Genomic DNA, 19,719 nt, shown 5'->3' with positions numbered 1-19,719 from the left:
TATATTTAAATATATATATATGTATAGCATTACTATAGTAAGCAATGACTCGAGAAGCTACACATGCATTTCTACTTAGAAACAGAAATCTTTAAAAGATCTAAATTTTCTGCAATACTCACACAAAGTGTCTATATATACATTTATCTTACATAGTCTCTATTTCATAGGAGAAGGAAACCAGCAACTCCTTTATTGTTCTACACACAGCCCTAGACTTACGTAGGCAGTTTTCGTTCCTAAACACACGGCTAATACAAGAGCGCGTCATGCTGGGAGCCTTAACTGGGCTGCTTCCCAGCATCAGATGCTCGCCTGCAGCACCTCTAAGAAGGAGCCAGCATGATCCCAGGGCCTCCGGACTTCAGGGTCAGCTAGGCTGGTGACAGCAGAGGCCATGGGCTCTACTCTGACTGGTCGGCCTGTGGTCAGGAGCCAATAGGCGTTTCACATACGTCCTCCCGGGCTTCTGATCCGGGGAGAGTATGGAAAAGGGTACTTCTGGCATCTGCCATATTAGGGAGCAATTAGAACTAGGAAAACCTAAAATTGTGGAAGCCCCATTTATGGGTACATTTTCAGGACAGCAAATGGACTCTTTGATCTTCTCAGTGAGCACATAATATCGAATGAGCCCAGCATACGTGACGACACCAGCTCGGAGCCCAGCGGTCCTCTGGGGCCCGGGAAAGCTGTTCCATCCCACTTGGCTTTGCACTAAGCAGATTCACCCCTAAGCAGAAACAAGGAGTAAACACAGGCCCCGGCCCCTGCGCCCGAGCTCCACAGGGCTGATTGCCTGTCCTCCTGTCACTAGAGATCAGGGTAGAAGGCAGGATGCGGAAAGGGAGGAGAGAAGTCAGCTGAATGGCTGGTGTCAAGCTAGAGCTCTAGCAAGACCTCTAAAAGGCAGCTGAAAACAAAGATGGCTGGGCCCAGGCTGGAGATATGACTTAGCAGTCAAGCGCTTGCCTGTGAAGCCTAAGGACCCCAGTTCGAGGCTCGATTCCCCAGGACCCACATTAGCCAGATGCACAAGAGGGTGCACACATCTAGAGTTCGTTTGCAGTGGCTGGAGGCCCTGGCGCCCCCATTCTCTCTCTACATCTGTCTCTCTCTGTGTGTCTGTCACTCTCAAATAAATTTTTTAAAAGTGCCTTATTTCTAGGTCTGCATTAGGACTGCAGAATTTTTTTAAATATATTTTATTTATTTGAGAGAGAAAGAGAGAGAGAGAGTGGGCATGCCAGGACCTCTAGCCACTGCAAACGAATTCCAGATGCATCTACCCCTTGTGCACCTGGCTAATGTGGGTCCTGGAGAATAGAACTGGGATCCTTTGGCTTTACAGGAAAATGCCTTAACTGCTAAGCCATCTCTCCAGACCCAGGACTGCAGAATTTGCAATGACTCTTCCCTTTTTTTTTTTTTTTTTTTTTGGAGGGGAGGGCACAGGAAGAGGAATAAGACCTTGTACATGCTAAGCACAGACACTAACCCACCCCAAACGTTTACACCTCCTGTTTGTTGCTGTTAGCTGTGGGGGTTTTTTTGTTGTTTTTTGTTTTTTGGGGTTTTTAGAGATTATGTTGCTAGTTGGTTGGTTGTTATTATTGTTTGTTTTTTTAAATATTTTATTTTATTATTTACTTATTTGAGAGAGAGAGAGAGAGAAAAACAGTGACAGAGAGGCAGATAAAGACAGAATGGGTGTGCCAGGATCTCCAGCCACTGAAAACTGCAACCAAACTCCAGATGCATGCGTCACCTTGTGCATCTGGCTTACACAGATTCTAGGAAACTGAACCTAGGTCCTTTGACTTTGCAGGCAAGCGCCTTAACTGCTAAGCCATCTCTCCAGGCCTGTTCCTTGGTTTTTATATTTTTAGACCAGATCTCACTATTGCCACGGCTGCCCTGAAACTCACTATTTAGCCAGGCTGGCCTCAAACTAACAATCCTCCTTCAGCCTCAAGTGCGTGGCACCAAGCCAGGCCAGAGAATTTACGGGGTCCGGGAGCCCTGCTGGTGCCACTGGTCTGGGTCACACTCCTAACCACCAGGTTAGCAGTTTGTAAACAGTACTCAGGCAATCTCTATGAAAGGAAGGAATGAAGAACTCTTACCATCAAAAGGGCTTGTAATACTCAAAACCAAGACTTTCAAACTACTGCACTGAGAAATCTGCTGTAACATAGATTCTCTTGTAACAAAAAGAACTGCCTAATGACATAATCTCAGTGTCCGTTGATTTAAATAAACTTCATCTGGTTTTCCACTCAGAAACAAATGTGACTTGTAGTGCTTATTAATCAAGAACCCTTACTGAGGGTCCATTGTACACACAGAACTGCTGGGTAGGCCAACTTCCTAATGGATAAAAAAGCAAAGCAAAAACACAGTGACTGCCTTCAATTTACTTATCGCCTGCATTACTTCACGTCCAGTGACTACGAAATCTTGGACTAACTTAACCTTTTCACTGTCACAAGAGGGAAACAGGGCTATCTTAGAAGTTAAGAATTTTTGCTTATGTTCAAACCACCTTCCAGGAGGCACCCTGGAAACACCATTGCTGAATGCTATAAAGACGGGGATCCCAGCTGTTTAATCATCAAAACCCCATAGAAACTGAAGAGATGGCTTAGTGGTTAAGGTGCTTACCGAGAAGCCCAAAGACCCAGGTTCAATTCCCCAGTGCCCATGTAAGCCAAATACACATGGAGTTCATTTGAAGTTGCTAGAGGCCCTGGTGTACCCATTCTCTTTCCCTCTCTCTCTCTCTCTCTCTTTCTCTCTCTCAAATAAATAAACAATATATATATATATTTTTAATAGCATTCAAGGGCTGGAGGGATGGCTCAGCGGTTAAGGCGTTTGCCTGCAAAGCCAAAGGATCCAGGCTTGATTCCCCAGGCCCCATATAAGCCAGATGCACAAGAGGCACAAGAGTCTGGAGTTCATTTGCAGTGGCTGGAGGCCCTGGTGTGCCCATTCTCTCTCTCTATCTCATTCTCTCTCCCTCTTTCTCTGTCAATAAATAAATAAAAATAAAGTATATTTTTTAAAATAGCATTCAAATATACTCCAAAATTGTTTAATTGTCCCTTTTACCAGTATTATGTGTGATCATCAAAATTAAATGTCTTATCATTAATGTCTAAAGGATTTGGCTTTTCATTGACTACCATGTGATGATCCCTACTATTTGACCTTCTTTAGATGAAATTGTTTCGGGCTAGCTTAGAATATCTTGCCGTAGCTCCACAGGAGTACCTTGTATTCCAACAACAGTCCAGGCCTCTGCCCCAGCCCAGGGTCTGTCTAACTGTTCTCTCGCCCTGAAATGCCTCTGTCCCAAGGCTTGTCATATGGTGCAGGTCTCATAAGCCACTTTCTTTAGCACTCTGTACCTTCTCCCTGTCCCTCTAATTCCCTATTTTACATTTTCTATAGCAAATAATATCCAACATACACAGGCACAGCGCAACCACCAAACCTATTCACTCATTCATTCATTCACTTAGTCCAAAAAGGTCTGTGTGTTTACAGGTGTTGAGGATAAAATGATGCCCTACCCTCACCAAACTCATGCTCGAGTTGGGAGGCAAACACACAAGGACCTTTGACACATGTCAAATCAGTTAGGAGAGAAGAAGGTTTGGGGGCTGGAGAGATGGTTCAGTGGGAAACAGTGCTTGCTGCACATGTATAAGGAGCTGAGTTCAATCCCCCAAATCCCAGGCCACGCGTTCCTGTCACCCCACCACCAAAGAGGGACAGAGACCAGAGGACCACAGGGGCTGCCTGGTCAGCTAGTCTAATTGAAAAATGGGGAGCACCAGATGCAGTGAGACAAGATCACGACAGGAGAGCATACTCGGCATCCTCTTCTGCTCTTTACAAGTGTGGGCGTGGGGCATGCGCGCACACAGGTGCTATACACACATAAAGAAACACCCGGGGGGGGGGGGCTGAGAGATAGCTTAGCGGTTAAGCGCTTGCCTGTGAAGCCTAAGGACCCCGGTTCGAGGCTCGATTCCCCAGGACCCACGTTAGCCAGATGCACAAGGGGACGCATGCATCTGGAGTTTGTTTGCAGTGGCGCGTCCAATTCTCTCTCTATCTTTCTCTCTCTCTCCCCCTTTTTCTCTCTGTCTGCTGCTCTCAAATAAATAAAAAGAAATTTAAACAAAAGAAAAGAAAAGAAACACCTAAGGGGGTGGGTGGTATGGCTGACACTCACAACTGTGACTTGAAGGAGCTTGGGCAACGCATGGACTCTCTCTCTCTGTTGGAAGGATGGAAAATGTCAGATGTCTTACCTAATCTGCTTGAAGTTTCAGATCACAGAGGAAGTCTCTCTGCGGCTGAATGGATGGAGTAAATGATATCTCAAGAAGTGATAAGCCTGAGCTGATTTCAAAGCTTTTAAAGGACTGGAGAGATGACTTAGTGGTTAAGGCACTTGCCCACAAAGCCAAAGGGCCCAGGTTTGATTCTCTAATACCCACATAATTCCAGATGTACAAGGTGGCGCATACGTCTGGAGTTCATTTGCAGTGGCTAGAGGCCCTGGAGTGCCCATTCTCTCTCTATTCGCTCTTTCACTCTCTCAAATAAATATTTCTTTTTGTAAAAAAAAAAAAAGCTGTTATAACACAGTTTTAAAGATACCAACTTTTAACTATTCAGAATTGTGACGATATACACGCAGCAAATGAATTAAAGGATGGAGTTTGCTTCATTCAGAACAACAATAAAATAAAATTCGTGCACGATTGAAAGTCATGATAGAATTGTTTAGTAATCCAATAAGATACAAAATGGTGTCTAAAACTTAGAATTGTTCTACTTTCCTTTTTCCGCTGGTGACTTTGCGTGTATGTGTGTATATATACTCATACGTGTGTGTGTGTGAGAGAGAGAGAGAGAGAGAGAGAGAGAGAGAGCACACACGTGGGGTCAGAAGACAACCCGAGGGCTGCTCCTCTGAGGCCATGCAGCTTTATGGAGATGGGCTTTCTTAGTGGCCTGGTCACCAACGAGGGCAGACTGCCGGGCCAGCAAGCGCCGAGCATCCACCTGTCTTCGTCTCCCAGAATTAAGATCACAAGCGTGCACCAACACCTGCATTTTACACGGGTTCCGGGGATGAACTCAAGACCTCATGTTTGCAAGGTAAGCATTTCACCAACTGAACTAACTCCCTAAAAACCTCACAGTTTATACATCCTCTCCCTTGCGCCAGGATTCCGCCTTAATTCAATTCTCAAATCCCTTTGAAGTTTCTCCTCCAGACACTTGCTTCTCATTTGTAAATGAGAATGAATAACACTGGCTCAGGGGCCCTGACTTTACCAATTTCAGATGGCTCACCTCGCTCCACTCCATCTCCCGCGCACTGGCTAACCTCATCTTGTATCTGGCCCAGCAGAACCAAGAGCATGCATTTTAAAAACCAGCCATTCATCTTCTCATTTACAAAACACAACATTTTGCAAGCTGTTTACTTACATCCATGCCAAAAATATTACTCAAATGTGGTGGAGTGGAAAAGCCACGGGAAATAGTATAGCTGGCCAAGAGCAGTATTTGGGAATCTAAAACTGCAAGGAAAATCATAGACTATTCGTTTTACTTAGTCACAATTCCCTATCAGGTGAGGGTGAGCAGAGAGACTCTAGATCTGGCGGGGAGGAAGGAAAAGCCATGTGAACACCTGGGCCAAGCCAGGGTGCCTTTCAGAGATGCGGGAGGGGGCAGAAGAAGGTGAGTCCCCTTGAACAGCCACCGTACACAGCAGTGCCTGGTGGGCCATGGAGACAATGTAGAAAAGACAAGCAGATGGAGACTGCTGTCAAAAGGTGAAGAATAAGCAAAGCAGGGCTGGAGAGATGGCTTGGCGGTTAAGCGCTTGCCTGTGAAGCCTAAGGACCCCAGTTCGAGGCTCAATGCCCCAGGATCCACGTTAGCCAGCTGCACAAGGGGGCGCATGCATCTGGAGTTCATTTGCAGTGGCTGGAGGCCCTGGCGTGCCCATTCTATCTGCCTCTTTCTCTCTGTGTCTGTTGCTCTCAAATAAATAAATAAGCAAACAAAATTAAAAAAAAAAAAAACACAAAGAAGCAGCAAAGCAGAGCTGTCTATATACCGTTCAGGAAATAGCATTTCCAACACGGCTACCTCAGTGCAATTCACCTCAATCAGCAGTCACGCTACGGCAACCTAAGGGGGCTGGGGACTTAAGAAGTCATGAAGGAAACCCAGGAGTTCAACCCTGATGAGAGGATGGACACACCCAGTCACAGACACAGCCAAGAAAGGCGAAACCAGGCTAGAGGGATGGTTTAGTGGTTAAGGTGCTTGCTTGCAAACCCAAAGGACCCAAGTTCGATTCCCCAGGACCCACGAAAGCTAGATGCACAAGGGGGCGCATGTATCTGGAGTTCATCTGCAAGGGCCGGAGGTTCTGGTGCGTCCATTCTCTCTTTCTCTTTCTCTCTCTCAAATAAATAAATAAAATAAAATATTTTTAAAAAGAAAGGCAAGGGGCTGAGAGATGGCTTAGCAGTTAAGCACTTGCCTGTGAAGCCTAAGGACCCCAGTTCAAGGCTCGATTACCCAGGACCCATGTAAGCCAGATGCACAAGGGGGCGCACGCGTCTGGAGTTCGTTTGAGTTGACTAGAGGCCCTGGTGTTCCCATTCTCTCCCTCTCCCTCCCTCCCTCCCTCCCTCCCTCCCTCCCTCCCTCCCTCCCTCCCTCCCTCTCTCTCTCTCTCTCTCCCTCCCTCCCTCCCTTCCTCCCTCTTTCTCTCTCTGTCTGGCACTCTCAAATAAATAAATACATAAATTTTTTTAAAAAAAGAAAGGCGAAACCAAAGAGCTTGGAGAACAACAAAGGATCAGCCATGATTTTAACCAACCCCAAGGAGGGTGTAAGCCCGGGGGATACCCAGGAGGGGGAATTCCTGAGCAAAGGGGAGCCACTTAGAGCCATCGTCAAATCCAGTTGTGCAGGGACACTACAGCTGTCCTGTATCCCCCCACCCCAGCACACGCGCGCGCGCGCGCACACACACACACACACACACACACACACACACACACACACGTGAATGATGGCGGTTTGGTGGAGAACAGACTTAACTTAGCTTGGCCCAAGTTCTCACGGTTGTGTGCCCAACTCGGGCAGTGAGGAGGTCAGAGGCTGAGCTGAGTCACACAACCTCTAGAACCTCTAGCTCAGGACAGGTCAGCTGAGGACCAAGCAAAGGCAGGACAGGAAGAGCACAGCAAAGACAGCGAGGTAGGAGGGGAGGAAATGTCACTAGTCATAGTTCCCCAATGCTGCCACATGGCCCCGGTGTAAACGTCACGCAGGCGCAGCCTCAGTGTCCAGAGGGCCGTGTCTATGGGAAACTTTCAATCCATGAAAAGTAGAGCAAATTAATAGGTGTACAGAAGGAAAGACATAAAAAGACAGCTCTGATGTATTTCTTTTTCTTAAGTTCCCAAATAACCAATTGTTGACATACCAACAAATTGTGTATCGTTTTCTTTCACTAAAAAGGCAGGAGCCGGGCTGGAGAGATGGCTTAGCGGTTAAGCGCTTGCCTGTGTAGCCTAAGGACCCCGGTTCAAGGCTCGGTTCCCCAGGTCCCACGTTAGCCAGATGCACAAGGGGGCGCACGCGTCTGGAGTTCGTTTGCAGTGGCTGGAAGCCCTGGCTCACCCATTCTCTCTCTCTCCCTCTATCTGTCTTTCTCTCTGTCTGTCACTCTCAAATAAATAAATAAATAAATGAACAACAAAAAAAAGGCAGGAGCCACCATTAGTAAAACATGCATTTAGGACAGGATGAGACCATAGTTTCTCCCTATCTATAAATCACAGGGCTTAATTACCACATCAGGAAGCTTTGAAAAGCATAACCCTAATGAACAGCTTTAGAGATATGGTTTCCTACTCTGATTCATTTATTTAATTCATTTATTTATTTTTTGGATTTTCTAGGTAGGGTCTAACTCTACCCCAAGCTGACCTGGAATTTGCTCTGTAGTCTCAGGGTGGCCTCAAACTCATGGCGATCCTCCTACCTCTGCCTCCTGAGTGCTGGGATTAAAGGCGTGTGCCACCAAGCTCAGCCTAATTTCTTAAAAATGTTTTTATTTGAGAGACACAGAGAGAGAGAGAGAGAGAGAGAGAGGCAGAGCATGGGTGCACCAGGACCTCTTGCCACTGCAAATGAACTTCAAATGCATGCACCACACCCTGCATCTCTCTGCACGTGGGTATTGGGGAATTGAATCCATGCCTGCAGGCTTTTCAAGCAAGTGCTTTCCATCACTGAGACCATCTCTCCGGCCCACATATTTAATTTTTGTAATGGGAAAAAACACATGAGTGTTATAAATTATTGAAAATAATTAAATTTTTCTTTTAAAAGCACTTAATCATCTTCCTATTGTTTAAATTTTTACAAATTTCAAACTCTTACAAAAATGCACACACTGGGCCAGAACTATGGCTCAGGCAGTAAAGCACTACGGAAAGTGTAAGGACCAGAGTTTGAACACCCAGACCCCATCTAAAAGCCTGGTGCATGTGGCAGTCTCCCTGTGGCCCCAGCACACTAGAGGCAGACAAGGGGAGTCCCCGGGCGAGCTGGCTAGCAAGACTAGCTGACCGTCACCCTCTGGGCTCCGGGGAGACCCTGCCTCAGTAAGTAATGTGGAAAGGAATAGAGGAAGATACCCAATGTCAGCCTCTGGCCACCCCACACATGTGCATGCACATGCATCTGCACACATATGCATGTATACCCACGCACACATACATGTATGCCACATACATACATGCAAAAAAAAATCTAGCCGGGCATGGTGGCACACACCTTTAATCCCAGCACTCGGGAGGCAGAGGTAGGAGGGTTGCAGTGAGTTCAAGGCCACCCTGAGACTACATAGTGAATTCCAGGTCAGCCTGAGCTAGAGTGAGACCCTGCCTCAAAACAAACAACAACAACAAAAAAAACGGCTGGAGAGATGGCTTAGCGGTTAAGTGCTTGCCTGTGAAACCTAAGGACCCCAGTTTGAGGCTCGATTCCCCAGGACCCATGTTAGCCAGATGCACAAGGGGGTACAGGCGTCTGGAGTTCGATTGCAGTGGCTGGAAGCCCTGGCGCACCCATTCTCTCTCTCTCTTTCTCTCTCTCTCTCTCTCTCTCTCTCTCTCTCTCCCCCTGTCTGACACTCTCAAGTAAATAAATGAAAAATTTAAAAAAAAAAAAACAGCAAAGATTCAACTGACTAAAGAAAAACTGGGTGGAAAACCCTCACACAAGCACTTCTGGGCTGTATGTATGACTCAAAACTGAACTAATCCCATTTAGAATTCTAGTTTCTCTAAATTGCTACTGCTTGACCCTGACCTTTCATTTCCCACATAAAGGATGAATGTGGCAGCTAAGATTCGGTTCCTTCCAGATCAGATCAAAGTGTGCCATGTCTATCAGGATAACGGGGGGGGGGGTGTTTCTTAGGAACCCCAAGACAATGAAGCATTTTGGCAAAGTGCTGTGGTGCATTTCCTAGTCATCCATGTTTAAGAGGCACCCACCTCGCAGGGCGGAGGAAAAGAGCAGAGGTGTTAGGAAGCTCACCTCAGCCGGAGCCTGGTCTCTCCCAACCCTCCCAGGAGCAGTGCAGAAGAAGCCAAGCTAGGTCCCGACTGTGTGGCAGGGACCCATCAAGCCCTCAGACACCCGTCCCTGGGTCCTGCTAGGGAAACTCCCACATGCCCCAGGGGTGAGCCAACCCCGGGCATCCCATGAGCATGGACTTTGGTTATGGGTCAAATTATGCTCTCACCCCACCCCAACCCCCCCAAAAAAACATCTGTTGGAATAAGTGTAACTCCCAGACCCTCGGAATGTGACCTTATTTAGCCAGAAGATCATGAGGATGGTTCTCTCATCTAACTGGTGTCCTTATACAAAGAGGGAATTTGAAAGGAGGGAAAGATGAATAAAGAATGAGGCAGCCGGGCATGGTGGCACATTTAATACCATGGTGGCCTTTCATACCAGCAGAGGTAGGAGAATCGCTGTGGGTTCGATGCCAGCCTGAGACTGCATAGTGAATTCCAGTGGGCTAGAGTGAGACCCTACTTAAAAAAAAAAAAAAAATGAGGCAATGCAAAGAGACCCAGGGACGAGACGCCGATGGGATGAGAAAGGGACCTGGGCCCCCTCTTCCCTGTCTGCTCTCAGAAGGAGCCCACCCTGACACCACCTTGATTTTAGGCTCTGGTAAATTTCTGCTGTTCTAAGCCATCGTCTTGTTTGCGCTACAGTACCCTGGCAAGCTACCACAGCCTGGAAAATCACCGCGTGAATTTACCTAGTGAAACGCTGATTCCCCAGTGCAGCAGACACAGGGTCTCACGCCTGCTTCCCCAACCCTACTGAACATGCTCCCGGGCTGCAGAGATTGGGTCACGGCTAAGGGCACTTGCTTGCAAATCCTCATGGCCCAGGTTCGATTCTCCAGCATCCATGTAGAGCCAGATGTACGAAGTGGCTGGAGCTTGTTTGCAGTGGCAAGAGACCCTGGTGTGCACATACCTACCCGCTCACTCACATTCTCCTTCTCCCTCTCCCTTCCTTCCTCGGTCTGAACACGTTCTTCTCGGGGGCGTTGGGCGTAGTGTGTATCATGTATGATGATGCACCCTAAACACAAGCAGAGACCAAGTGTCTTGTTCTTTTCTTTATTTTTGCTTGTGTGTGGGTGTGGGTGCGTGCGCGCCTTTGTGGGAGTTCCAAACAGGGCAGGAATCACTCTCTTGGGGTGGCCCAAGGGGGCTGTCTGGTGTACCACTATTCTGCCTGGTCGTGTTTTTTGAGCTTGCATGACTCTGTGATTCTCGGGTCTCTGCTCCCCTGCAGGACCGCAGTTACAGGCATACATGGTCACGCTTAGCTGTTTTACATGCAGTCTGGAGATTTGAACTCAGGCCCTCGTGTTTGCACAGGAAGCGCCCTTAGCCATTGAGCCATCTCCCCAGCCCTGGAGGTCTTTCTGTCACTCTGCTACTTTGCTTCCCTGATTCAGAGTCTCACTAAACCTGAAGCCTTGTTCTTTGCAGTCTCGCTGGCTGGTCGGGGAGCCCGAGCAGTACTCCTGTCATCCCTCCTCAGGGCCAGGACTACAGCCACATGCAGCCAGCACCCAGCTTTTTTGTTTGTTTGTTTGTTTGTTTGTTTGTTTGTTTGTTTGTTTGTTTTTCAAGGTAGGGTCTCACTCTAGCTCAGAGTGACTTGGAAATCACTCTGTGGTCTCAGGGTGGCCTCGAACTCATGGCAATCCTCCTATCTCTGCCTCCCGAGTGCTGGGATGAAGGGCGAGCGCCGCCACGCCTGGCTCGGTACCCAGCTTTTTATGAGCATGTGGGGAATGAACTCGGTTCCTCAGGCTTGCACAGCAAGCGCTCCTGCCCACAGAGCCATCTGCCCAGCCCCAAGGACACGCTCTCTGTGAGCTGTAAGATCTCACATGCTAGCCTCACCGTGCCTGCTCCTTCTCTGCTCAGGTCAGGGTTACGAGGGCGACACAGCCCGCACCCTCCAAGTCACCCCCGCTGCCAGGACTAGGAAGCTAAAAGTACATCTTAGGTCACTTTGATGGTGGGGAGGAGCACTGATGAGATTGCAGGCAGAAGGGCCTGAGTTTGATCCCCGGATCCCACATAATAATGCCAGGCAGGCACGGTGGAGCACTCCTCTAATCCCAGTGCCAGGGAGCTGGGGACAAGTTTTCCCTGGCTCTCATGGCAACCAGTCTAGCCTAGTTGGTGAGTTTCAGGTCAGTGGGAGACCCTGTCTCAAAAAAGGCAGGTGGCATTCCTGAGGATCCGCATCAAAGCTTGTCCTCCGGCCTCCACACACATGTGTACATGCACGCACACACATGCACATGCATGTGCACATACATTCATGCGTTAAATATTTTGTTTATTTATTTGGGAAAGAGACAGAGAAAGACAATGGGTGCACCAGGGCCTCCAGCCACTGCAAACGAACTCCAGACGTGTGTGCCCCTTGTGCATCTGGCTTATGTGGGTCCTGGGGAATCGAACTGAGGTCCTTTGGCTTTGCAGGTAAGTGCCTTAACTGCTAAGCCATCTGTCCAGCCCACACTTATAAGAAAGAAAGAAAGAAAGAAAGAAAGAAAGAAAGGAAGGAAGGAAGGAAGGAAGGAAGGAAGGAAGGAAGGAGAGAGAAAGAAAGGGAGAAAGAGAGAAAGAAGGGAGGAAGGGAGGGAGGAGAGAGAGAGAGAGAGAGAGAGAGAGAGAGAGAGAGAAAGAAAGAAAGAAAGAAAGAAAGAAAGAAAGAAAGAAAGAAAGAGAGAAAGAAGGGAGGGAGGGAGGGAGGAGAGAGAGAGAGAGAAAGAAAGAAAGAAAGAAAGAAAGAAAGAAAGAAAGAAAGAAAGAAAGAAAGAAAGAAAGAAAGAAAATCTGAATTTACTTTTGGATTTGAAGATCCAAACATGTTTGAGTGTGTTTGGCAGATCTTCAACAACAAATAACAGGGTCAGAAGTAGCAAAATCTTGTGGCTGTGAGAAGTCCTTTCACCAAGTCAAGCGTCCCAGGAGCCCAAGAGTGCGGTGGGCTGCAGCCACTTGGGCAAGCAGACCAGGCTGGGAGCGGGTACTGTGTGCAGGCCGGCCCTGGCACATGTGTGTGTGGTGACGGGGGGGGGGGGGGCAGAGCTTCCAATGAAGGTTTAAGCACCACTGCAACACGGAATTTATGATTCCTGTTTGTTTTAACTGGTGTCGAACACACATATTTGACCCAGTGTGAACTTGACCTCTGGGTCACTCTCCCTTCCCTTCACTGTCTAACAAGATTTTCCAGGCAACCCTCCACCCCAGCTCCCAGCACTGGGGTCAGAGTGAGGGCTGGGGCCAGGGCGGCCCTCCCAAAGCAGTTGTCGATGGCCTGAGCAGGCATATGAAAAACGTGTGGTTCCCCTGGGGCTACCTCCCAATCCTAGTGAGCTTGGTGCCAAGCCAGAGGGGATGGGAGACGGCCCAAGGGTGTTCTCTCACTCACCCACTCTCGCCACGCTACCCGCTCCTGGAGGGCGCTAGCTGCGACAGCATCTCTCGTTCCATCCATGTCTCTCTGTATGTAACTTAAGGAACATTGTGAGGGTTGGCGTTTTTTTTTTTTTTTTTTTTTTTCCTTTTTTCCAAAGCAGTGTGGGCTGAATGCCAATGGAAACGCAATGGAATATCGATTTTCTGTTCCTTCCGAAGGAGAGAACAAGTCATTTGATGTGCCATGAGTTACGTGAGTAAAAACAGACCCTGCACTCCCTATGGCTGGCTGTGTTTCTTCCCTATTCATAGAACCTGGCACATGGTAAAAGCTAAGCAGATATCCATTACGTAAATGAGAGAACCATGCCTGCATTTACAAAGGGCCTGCAATGTGCCAGGCACCCGCTCTGGGGTCAGGTCTGCCATCGTTCCTCTTCCCTCCATCCTAGCCTGCCAGCCACCCTGACGCCCCTTGCCTTGATCGCTTTATTCTTTTGGGCTTTCTGATCCTACATCCAGGCTCCTCTTTAGAGCTGAGCCCACTGGCCAGGTATCTCTGGCTCACACCAACCCTGAAAGAAGAACAAACAGGAGCGCCAAGGGGACAGGGAATAGTATGGACAAAGGGAAAAACACAAAAGTGAGAAGAGGCAGAAATGGTACCAATCAGGAGCTTAATGCACTCACTCCAAAGACCAACCATTAAGCCACACGATCCTCCTATAAATGTTTAGGAAGGAGAATGAACGTGGTGCCATCTCTCCCTCCACGCTGGCATCACTCTCCACAGTCCTCCAGTGTGAGTAATTGAACAGATACATCCCACGCTAGGATTTCAACTCCCAGAGACTCACAAGGGGCGTCTGGAAAAGCAACATTAGCCTGGATTGGGCATCTTAATGACATAGAGACAGGGTGACCGGAGCCTGGGACCACCTTGGTGGATGCGTAGAAACAGTCTCTGCCCCGTGGGGGTCTGCCACCTGAGAGCTTCTCATCTCTGGTTTGCAATTTTACATTCACTAAACCTCCAGTCTTCAGAAGTTTTTGCCCATGGCACACTTAAATTAAGTTTCAATGAACTTAAAACTATCAAAGCTGATTGTTTTCATGACTGGATTAATCAAACACTGAACACCATCAACAGCCCAATCTCTTAGACAAAAAATAGTCTTTGCATCAGCTGGACATGACCTATATGAACGGAAATTCCTTGCTGATCCCTTTAAGCTATCTTGAAAATACAACAATGGAGTCTGCACCGAGTTCTGCACACACGTCTTAGGGTGACGACCATTCTAAGGGGGGGCCTCCTGTTGACACGTCACTGAGCGCTGTATTACTGTGTGTGAGAAGTCATACACCTGCCCAAGCTCAGCACACTAAAGATAAAAGGAAAGAAACCACATGTGAACTTGTCACCTAAATGCCACTGCTGTTTACTGAAGGAGTCAGAGCGACACAAAATGGCGGAGGGATCGTCTATAAGTTCCTGTCCAATTTATGAATACTTCGGAGAGACTTTCTCTCCTAAGTATCACATGTTTACATGAACAGTGCTAGAGATGTGTGTTTAGTCTTCTTGGAACCCTTTTAAAATAAATCACTCGAGCACACAAACAACCCAAACTACTTTAAAGGTACAGATTGGGTATCTCTAACCACCCCCACTCCAAAAAAACATCCAAACTCCAAAATCTGAAACTTTTTCGGTACCAACAAGACACCACAAGTGTAAAAATAAAAAATCCACTCCTAACCTCAGGGGACCAATGTGTCACAATGCACACGCAGTAAAAATACTGTAAAAGTGACCTCCAGACTATGTGTAAGGTGAATATGAAAACATAAGCAAATTGTGTGTTTAGATTTGGGTCCCATCTTAGTATCTCATCATGTGTATACTAATATTCCAGAATCGCTAATATAGCACTATCCGAAACATAGTCCCAAACATTTTGATACCCAAGCTGTAATAAACTGCTCATGCTGCTTTTTTAGCCCAGTAGAGCTACATTCACAGGGGGCGGAGAAAGAAAGCCAACTAATAATGTAAACGAGACAGAACTCACCTGATCCAGTACAAAACATTGGCTCGGGCAAAGCTCCCCCCGCCCCCCACCCCCGCTTTGATGCCTCCATCAGTCCCACAAAGGAAGAGTAATTTTAGCTTAATCATTTGTGATGGGAACATACAGGCTCAGAGAGGTCAAATAAATGCCTCAAGACCACACAGCTAGTGAGAGCTTCGTCATCTGAACTCAGGTCTTAGTAACCTAAGGCCTTCCTGGCATCGCACTGCTCTGCCTTGGACACAAACTCTATGGTACCAGGGATAATTCCAGTGGTCCTATCTGGATACATATGAAATTCTTCCACTAAAAACACCCATCTTTGAGGCTCAGGGAGAGATGACTCAGCGGTTAAGATGCTTGCCTGTAATGCCTCACAAGCTGGGTTCAATTCCCCAGGACCCTCAGAAAGCCAGACGCACAAAGTGGCACATGTGTCTGGAATGCATTTGCAGAGGCTACAGTCCCTGATATGCCCATTCTCATTCATTCTCATTCTCTCTCTCTCTCTCTCTCTCTCTCTCTCTCTTTTTCCTGGCAAATAAAATAAATGCTATGTTTTCATTAACCACTCACCTACCCAGCATCTCTTAAAAATACAACTATTCCTGGAGGGGGCTATGACTTCTCTTTATAGCTTTGGGAATGAATGCATTCATCATCTAAGCTGAGAGATGGTTAGAAGTGCTTGCTTGCAGATTAACTAATCTTTTGAATGTTGAAAACCACAGACAAGGAAAGTGGTGTCACATCGCAAGCTCCCAGTGGGGTCTGCAGGCCGCCTTCTAGGGACTGAGGGGGTTAATGCAGTTTAGCAACTGTGTGGCCCAACAGCTCTGAACAACTGCGGCCTGTGGCCTCCCTGGATCACCAGGGGGCAAGCCCAGCTAATCGTGGGCAAACGCTTCTCTGTCCAGGAGAAGCAGAAGCCACAAGGCAATGTTCAAGATCTCCATATTTTCCTTCTAATGCATCCTTGGATCCCCAAACTCTCAGACAAGGGGAGAGTAGAGGACCACCCCTTTCTCAGAAAAGGCATACAATCGCATCCTTTCCCAAGAAATCTTCTTGAAGCCTTAGAGCACTTTTTATTTTAAATATTTTTATTTATTTACTTGAGAGCATGAAAGAAGAGAGAGGAAGAGAGAGAGAGAGAGAGAGAGACTATGGGCACGCCAGGGGCTCCAGCCACTGCAAACGAACTCCAGATGCATACGTCACCTTGTGCATCTGGCTTATGTGGGTCCTGGAGAATCGAACCGAGCTCCTTTGGCTTTGTAGGCAAGCTCCTTAACCACTAAGCCGTCTCCTCAGCCCATTATTATTTTTTTAAGTATTTTATTTATTTATTTGAGAGAAAGAGAGAATGGGCACGCCAGGGCATCCAGCCACTGCAAACGAACTCCAGATGCATGCGCCCCCTTGTACACCTGGCTTACGTGGGTTCTAGGGAATCAGACCAGGGTCTTTAGACTTTGCAGGCAAATGCCTTAACTGCTAAGCCATTTCCCCAGCCCCCATTATTTTTTTTAATATTTTTATTTTTATTTATTTATTTGAGATCATGAAAGAAGCAGAGACAGAGAATGCCTTACAGCACTGCCCATGCGCAAGCCCCCGCCCCACATGCTTAACCTCCAGCCAACGCTCACAGAGGCACTATCTACATGTCACAGGCAAACCGCATCGTATCAGCTTTTGAGCAGATGTGTTGCAGGGAGAAGAGGAGGGAAATGCCATTTGACCTGAGCTGAGCCATGTGAGATGCAGGAAAAGGCTGACACGTTTCTGTTGAGTATGATCTAAGAGACTTAAAACTCAGAGTCAATGATTGAATGCAAAATGCCCACATCCCTGAGGACTGCCAACGCAGAGGTTTGACTTCAGTAATCAGGAGGCTCAAATCAGCCATTGCCCCTTGATCACATCAGAAACCCTAAGACATAGGCATCCTTTTCATAAATTTAAAGCCACCCAATGCCCTTCTGTTTACCTCAAGGACTGAAGGCATTTTTGAACAAACAAGGTCACCAGAATGACTGTATCCAATTTTTACTCATCCACCAGTATTATAAAACCCAAACTATATAGCAGGCACACTACTCAGTTTTACTTATAAAGCAAAACACTAATGAGCAGCTGAAATTTTGGACAACTCCTGTCTGCATGAATGACTCAAATTCTGTGCAGAGAACATCTAAGGATGCTGAATGTTTTGAAAAAGAAAGAGCATTTTGTATTTCTAGTTAGTGCCAGATCAGCATCAACTTGTCAAGAGGGCCTTCAAAATGCACTGAATTTAATCCTTCATTTCACAACACTGACAGGCCTTTTTTTATATATAAGCATGATTAGTACATTTGTTTTTAAACACCACGAAGTGTGGACACTAACTGGAGAAGCAAGGCAGGAGACCCCAGGTGTCAGGAGCATTCTGGAAAACAGTTGTACCTCAGGGGTGGAGAATTTTGGCTGCTCTTCTCAGAAGGATTCATAAATAATCATGCCAAGCCTGTCATTCCAGCTACTCAGCAACTGGGGCAAGAGCATCCAAATTCAAGGCCTGCTTGGACTACGGAGGTAAAGAGACTGTGTCATAATAAAAAGTCATACAGGGCTGGAAAGATGGCTCAGCAGTTAAGGCACCTGCCTGCAAAGTCTAAGGACCCAAGTTTGATTCCCCAGGACCCAAGTGACGCCAGATACAAAAGGTGGTGTGTGCATCTTGAGCTTGTTTGCAGTGATTAGAGGCCCTGACATTCCCATTCCCCCTCTCCCTCTCTCCCTCTTAAATAAATAAATAAATAAGTTATATAGATGTCCCATTTAGGGCTTTGGTTTCCTGCTTGAGATTAAGCCCCTCACCATTTCATCAAGGAAAGGGGAGGGACTCATGAGGCCCCACTCCCTCTACAGGAGCCGTTCAAGGTTGCCAGAGGAAAAGGAGACATGCTCTGCGGTGACATCACCACTGTTAAGTTACCCCCTACCCATGCTTATGCAAGCACCTCCAAATTCAGCTTGGTGGGGGACACACACACACACACACACACACACACACAGGCGCGTATATGCATGTACGAAACTGCCCAAAATAAAAACAAAGCGAAAAGGAGACGTAACTCAGTAGCAGAGCACTTGCCTAGCCCGTCCACGGCCCTCATGTCTTATTCCAGAAAGATTCCTACTTCCCCTTCCTCAACTTCCCTCGTCCTTGAGCGTGCTTCTTATCTGCTGGTGTGGTTTTGAAATCGGTTGCACTGGTTCCTCACATGGGCTTTCCCCCTCTAGCAGCTGACTCACAGGTGAGACAGAGTGATTAATGCCTGGGACGGACGCTCCGGAATCCAGGATGAGTGGTACAGTGCTGGCTGCTGGCACTGGGGTGACCCTGACCCAGCCCTTCCCAAGTGGGTAAGAAAGTTGCACGAGGGAGGGGGATTTAGACTCCACCTGGCCAGGGCAGCATCAGCCTCTTCCAGCTAACCCTGTGAGAGCCCCCACTCCCCAGCGCCCCCCCCCACACACGCACAGCATGGAGACTTACGTTTGGTGCACCTCTGGGAGCCAGGGGCCTTGCTCCAGCCATGGCAACACTGCCCTCCACAGATATTGACCCTGAAACAAAACAGTGACCCTCAGCCCAGCTTCGGTGAAGCTGCCCTCCCCAGAACCCAAGCTTCCAGCAAGTTCCTGAACAGCCCGTCTCCCTCTTGCGCCTTATAGGGGGTTGAGTGAGGCCTAGGGGTGCCCAAGATGCATAACCCAAAGTTGTCCAAGAGGAAAGGTCAGGATGTGGTCTGTCTGGGCAGGGAGGGAAAACCAGGAAGCTACAGGTAATGTAGCAGGAATGGTCTGGACTAAGACAAATGACTGTCTTAACCCCCAGATTAACACAGTTTACATATTTTCTGGGCCCAGATTTGCAACAGAACCGCAGAGACAAGTGTTCCCCCCCAAAAAAGAGTGCGGTCACATCACCCGGGGAAACAGCCCTACAGGGAAAAAAAGCCGAATGCACAAATTAAGCCCCCCCAACACCCCAACTTGTGATTAAATGGGGCGGAGGGAGGAAACTTACCAATACCCACTAACAGAAACTTTCCAATTCAAACCGGTGTCTATGCTAAGAACTCCTCCCCAGCCCCAGAGCAGCGGACCCCCTATCTCACCCCCACCCCCACATACACAACCACACTTGCCAGGCAAGGCAGGGCCTACAATTCTTCCTAAAATACCCCCCACAAAGCCAGGCCCAGGGAAAAGGGACTGGATGATGATGATGATGATGATTCTACAGCCAGCCCTCCCTCGAAATATTTTTGTCATGAGCTACCCCCAAATTAAAAGTGAGCTAGCTGCAGGGCGAAGTTTCACTGATGCTGTGGGAATTCAGCAGCTAGTGACTTCATGTGGACGCCCAAGTCCTCCCGGAGCGGCGGGGTTCTGCGCGCAGGAGGTTACGCCCCGGGGGCAGAAATGCCTTTTGTGTTGACCCAGCAGCCGCCCCGGTGGCTGGGTAACAATGCGCCCGG

At 47.8% G+C, this 19,719-nt stretch overlaps 1 protein-coding gene across 6 annotated transcripts in view; it reads right to left on the bottom strand.

The window, feature by feature from the left end:
- Positions 1-19,719, bottom strand: part of Ltbp1 (latent transforming growth factor beta binding protein 1) — a 423,409-nt gene that overhangs the window by 403,182 nt on the left and 508 nt on the right. For all 6 annotated transcript variants that reach the window (XM_045150784.1, XM_045150787.1, XM_045150789.1 and 3 more), the window contains exon 2: positions 18,732-18,802. In XM_045150784.1, the coding sequence (XP_045006719.1) occupies positions 18,732-18,802 (71 nt within the window). The remainder of the gene's footprint in view (positions 1-18,731; positions 18,803-19,719) is intronic.

This window comes from Jaculus jaculus, chromosome 5, assembly GCF_020740685.1.
Source record: "Jaculus jaculus isolate mJacJac1 chromosome 5, mJacJac1.mat.Y.cur, whole genome shotgun sequence".
Taxonomy (NCBI): Eukaryota; Metazoa; Chordata; class Mammalia; order Rodentia; family Dipodidae; genus Jaculus; species Jaculus jaculus.
Note: the sequence above shows the minus strand (reverse complement) of the source record. Positions and strands in the feature narration are given on the sequence as shown.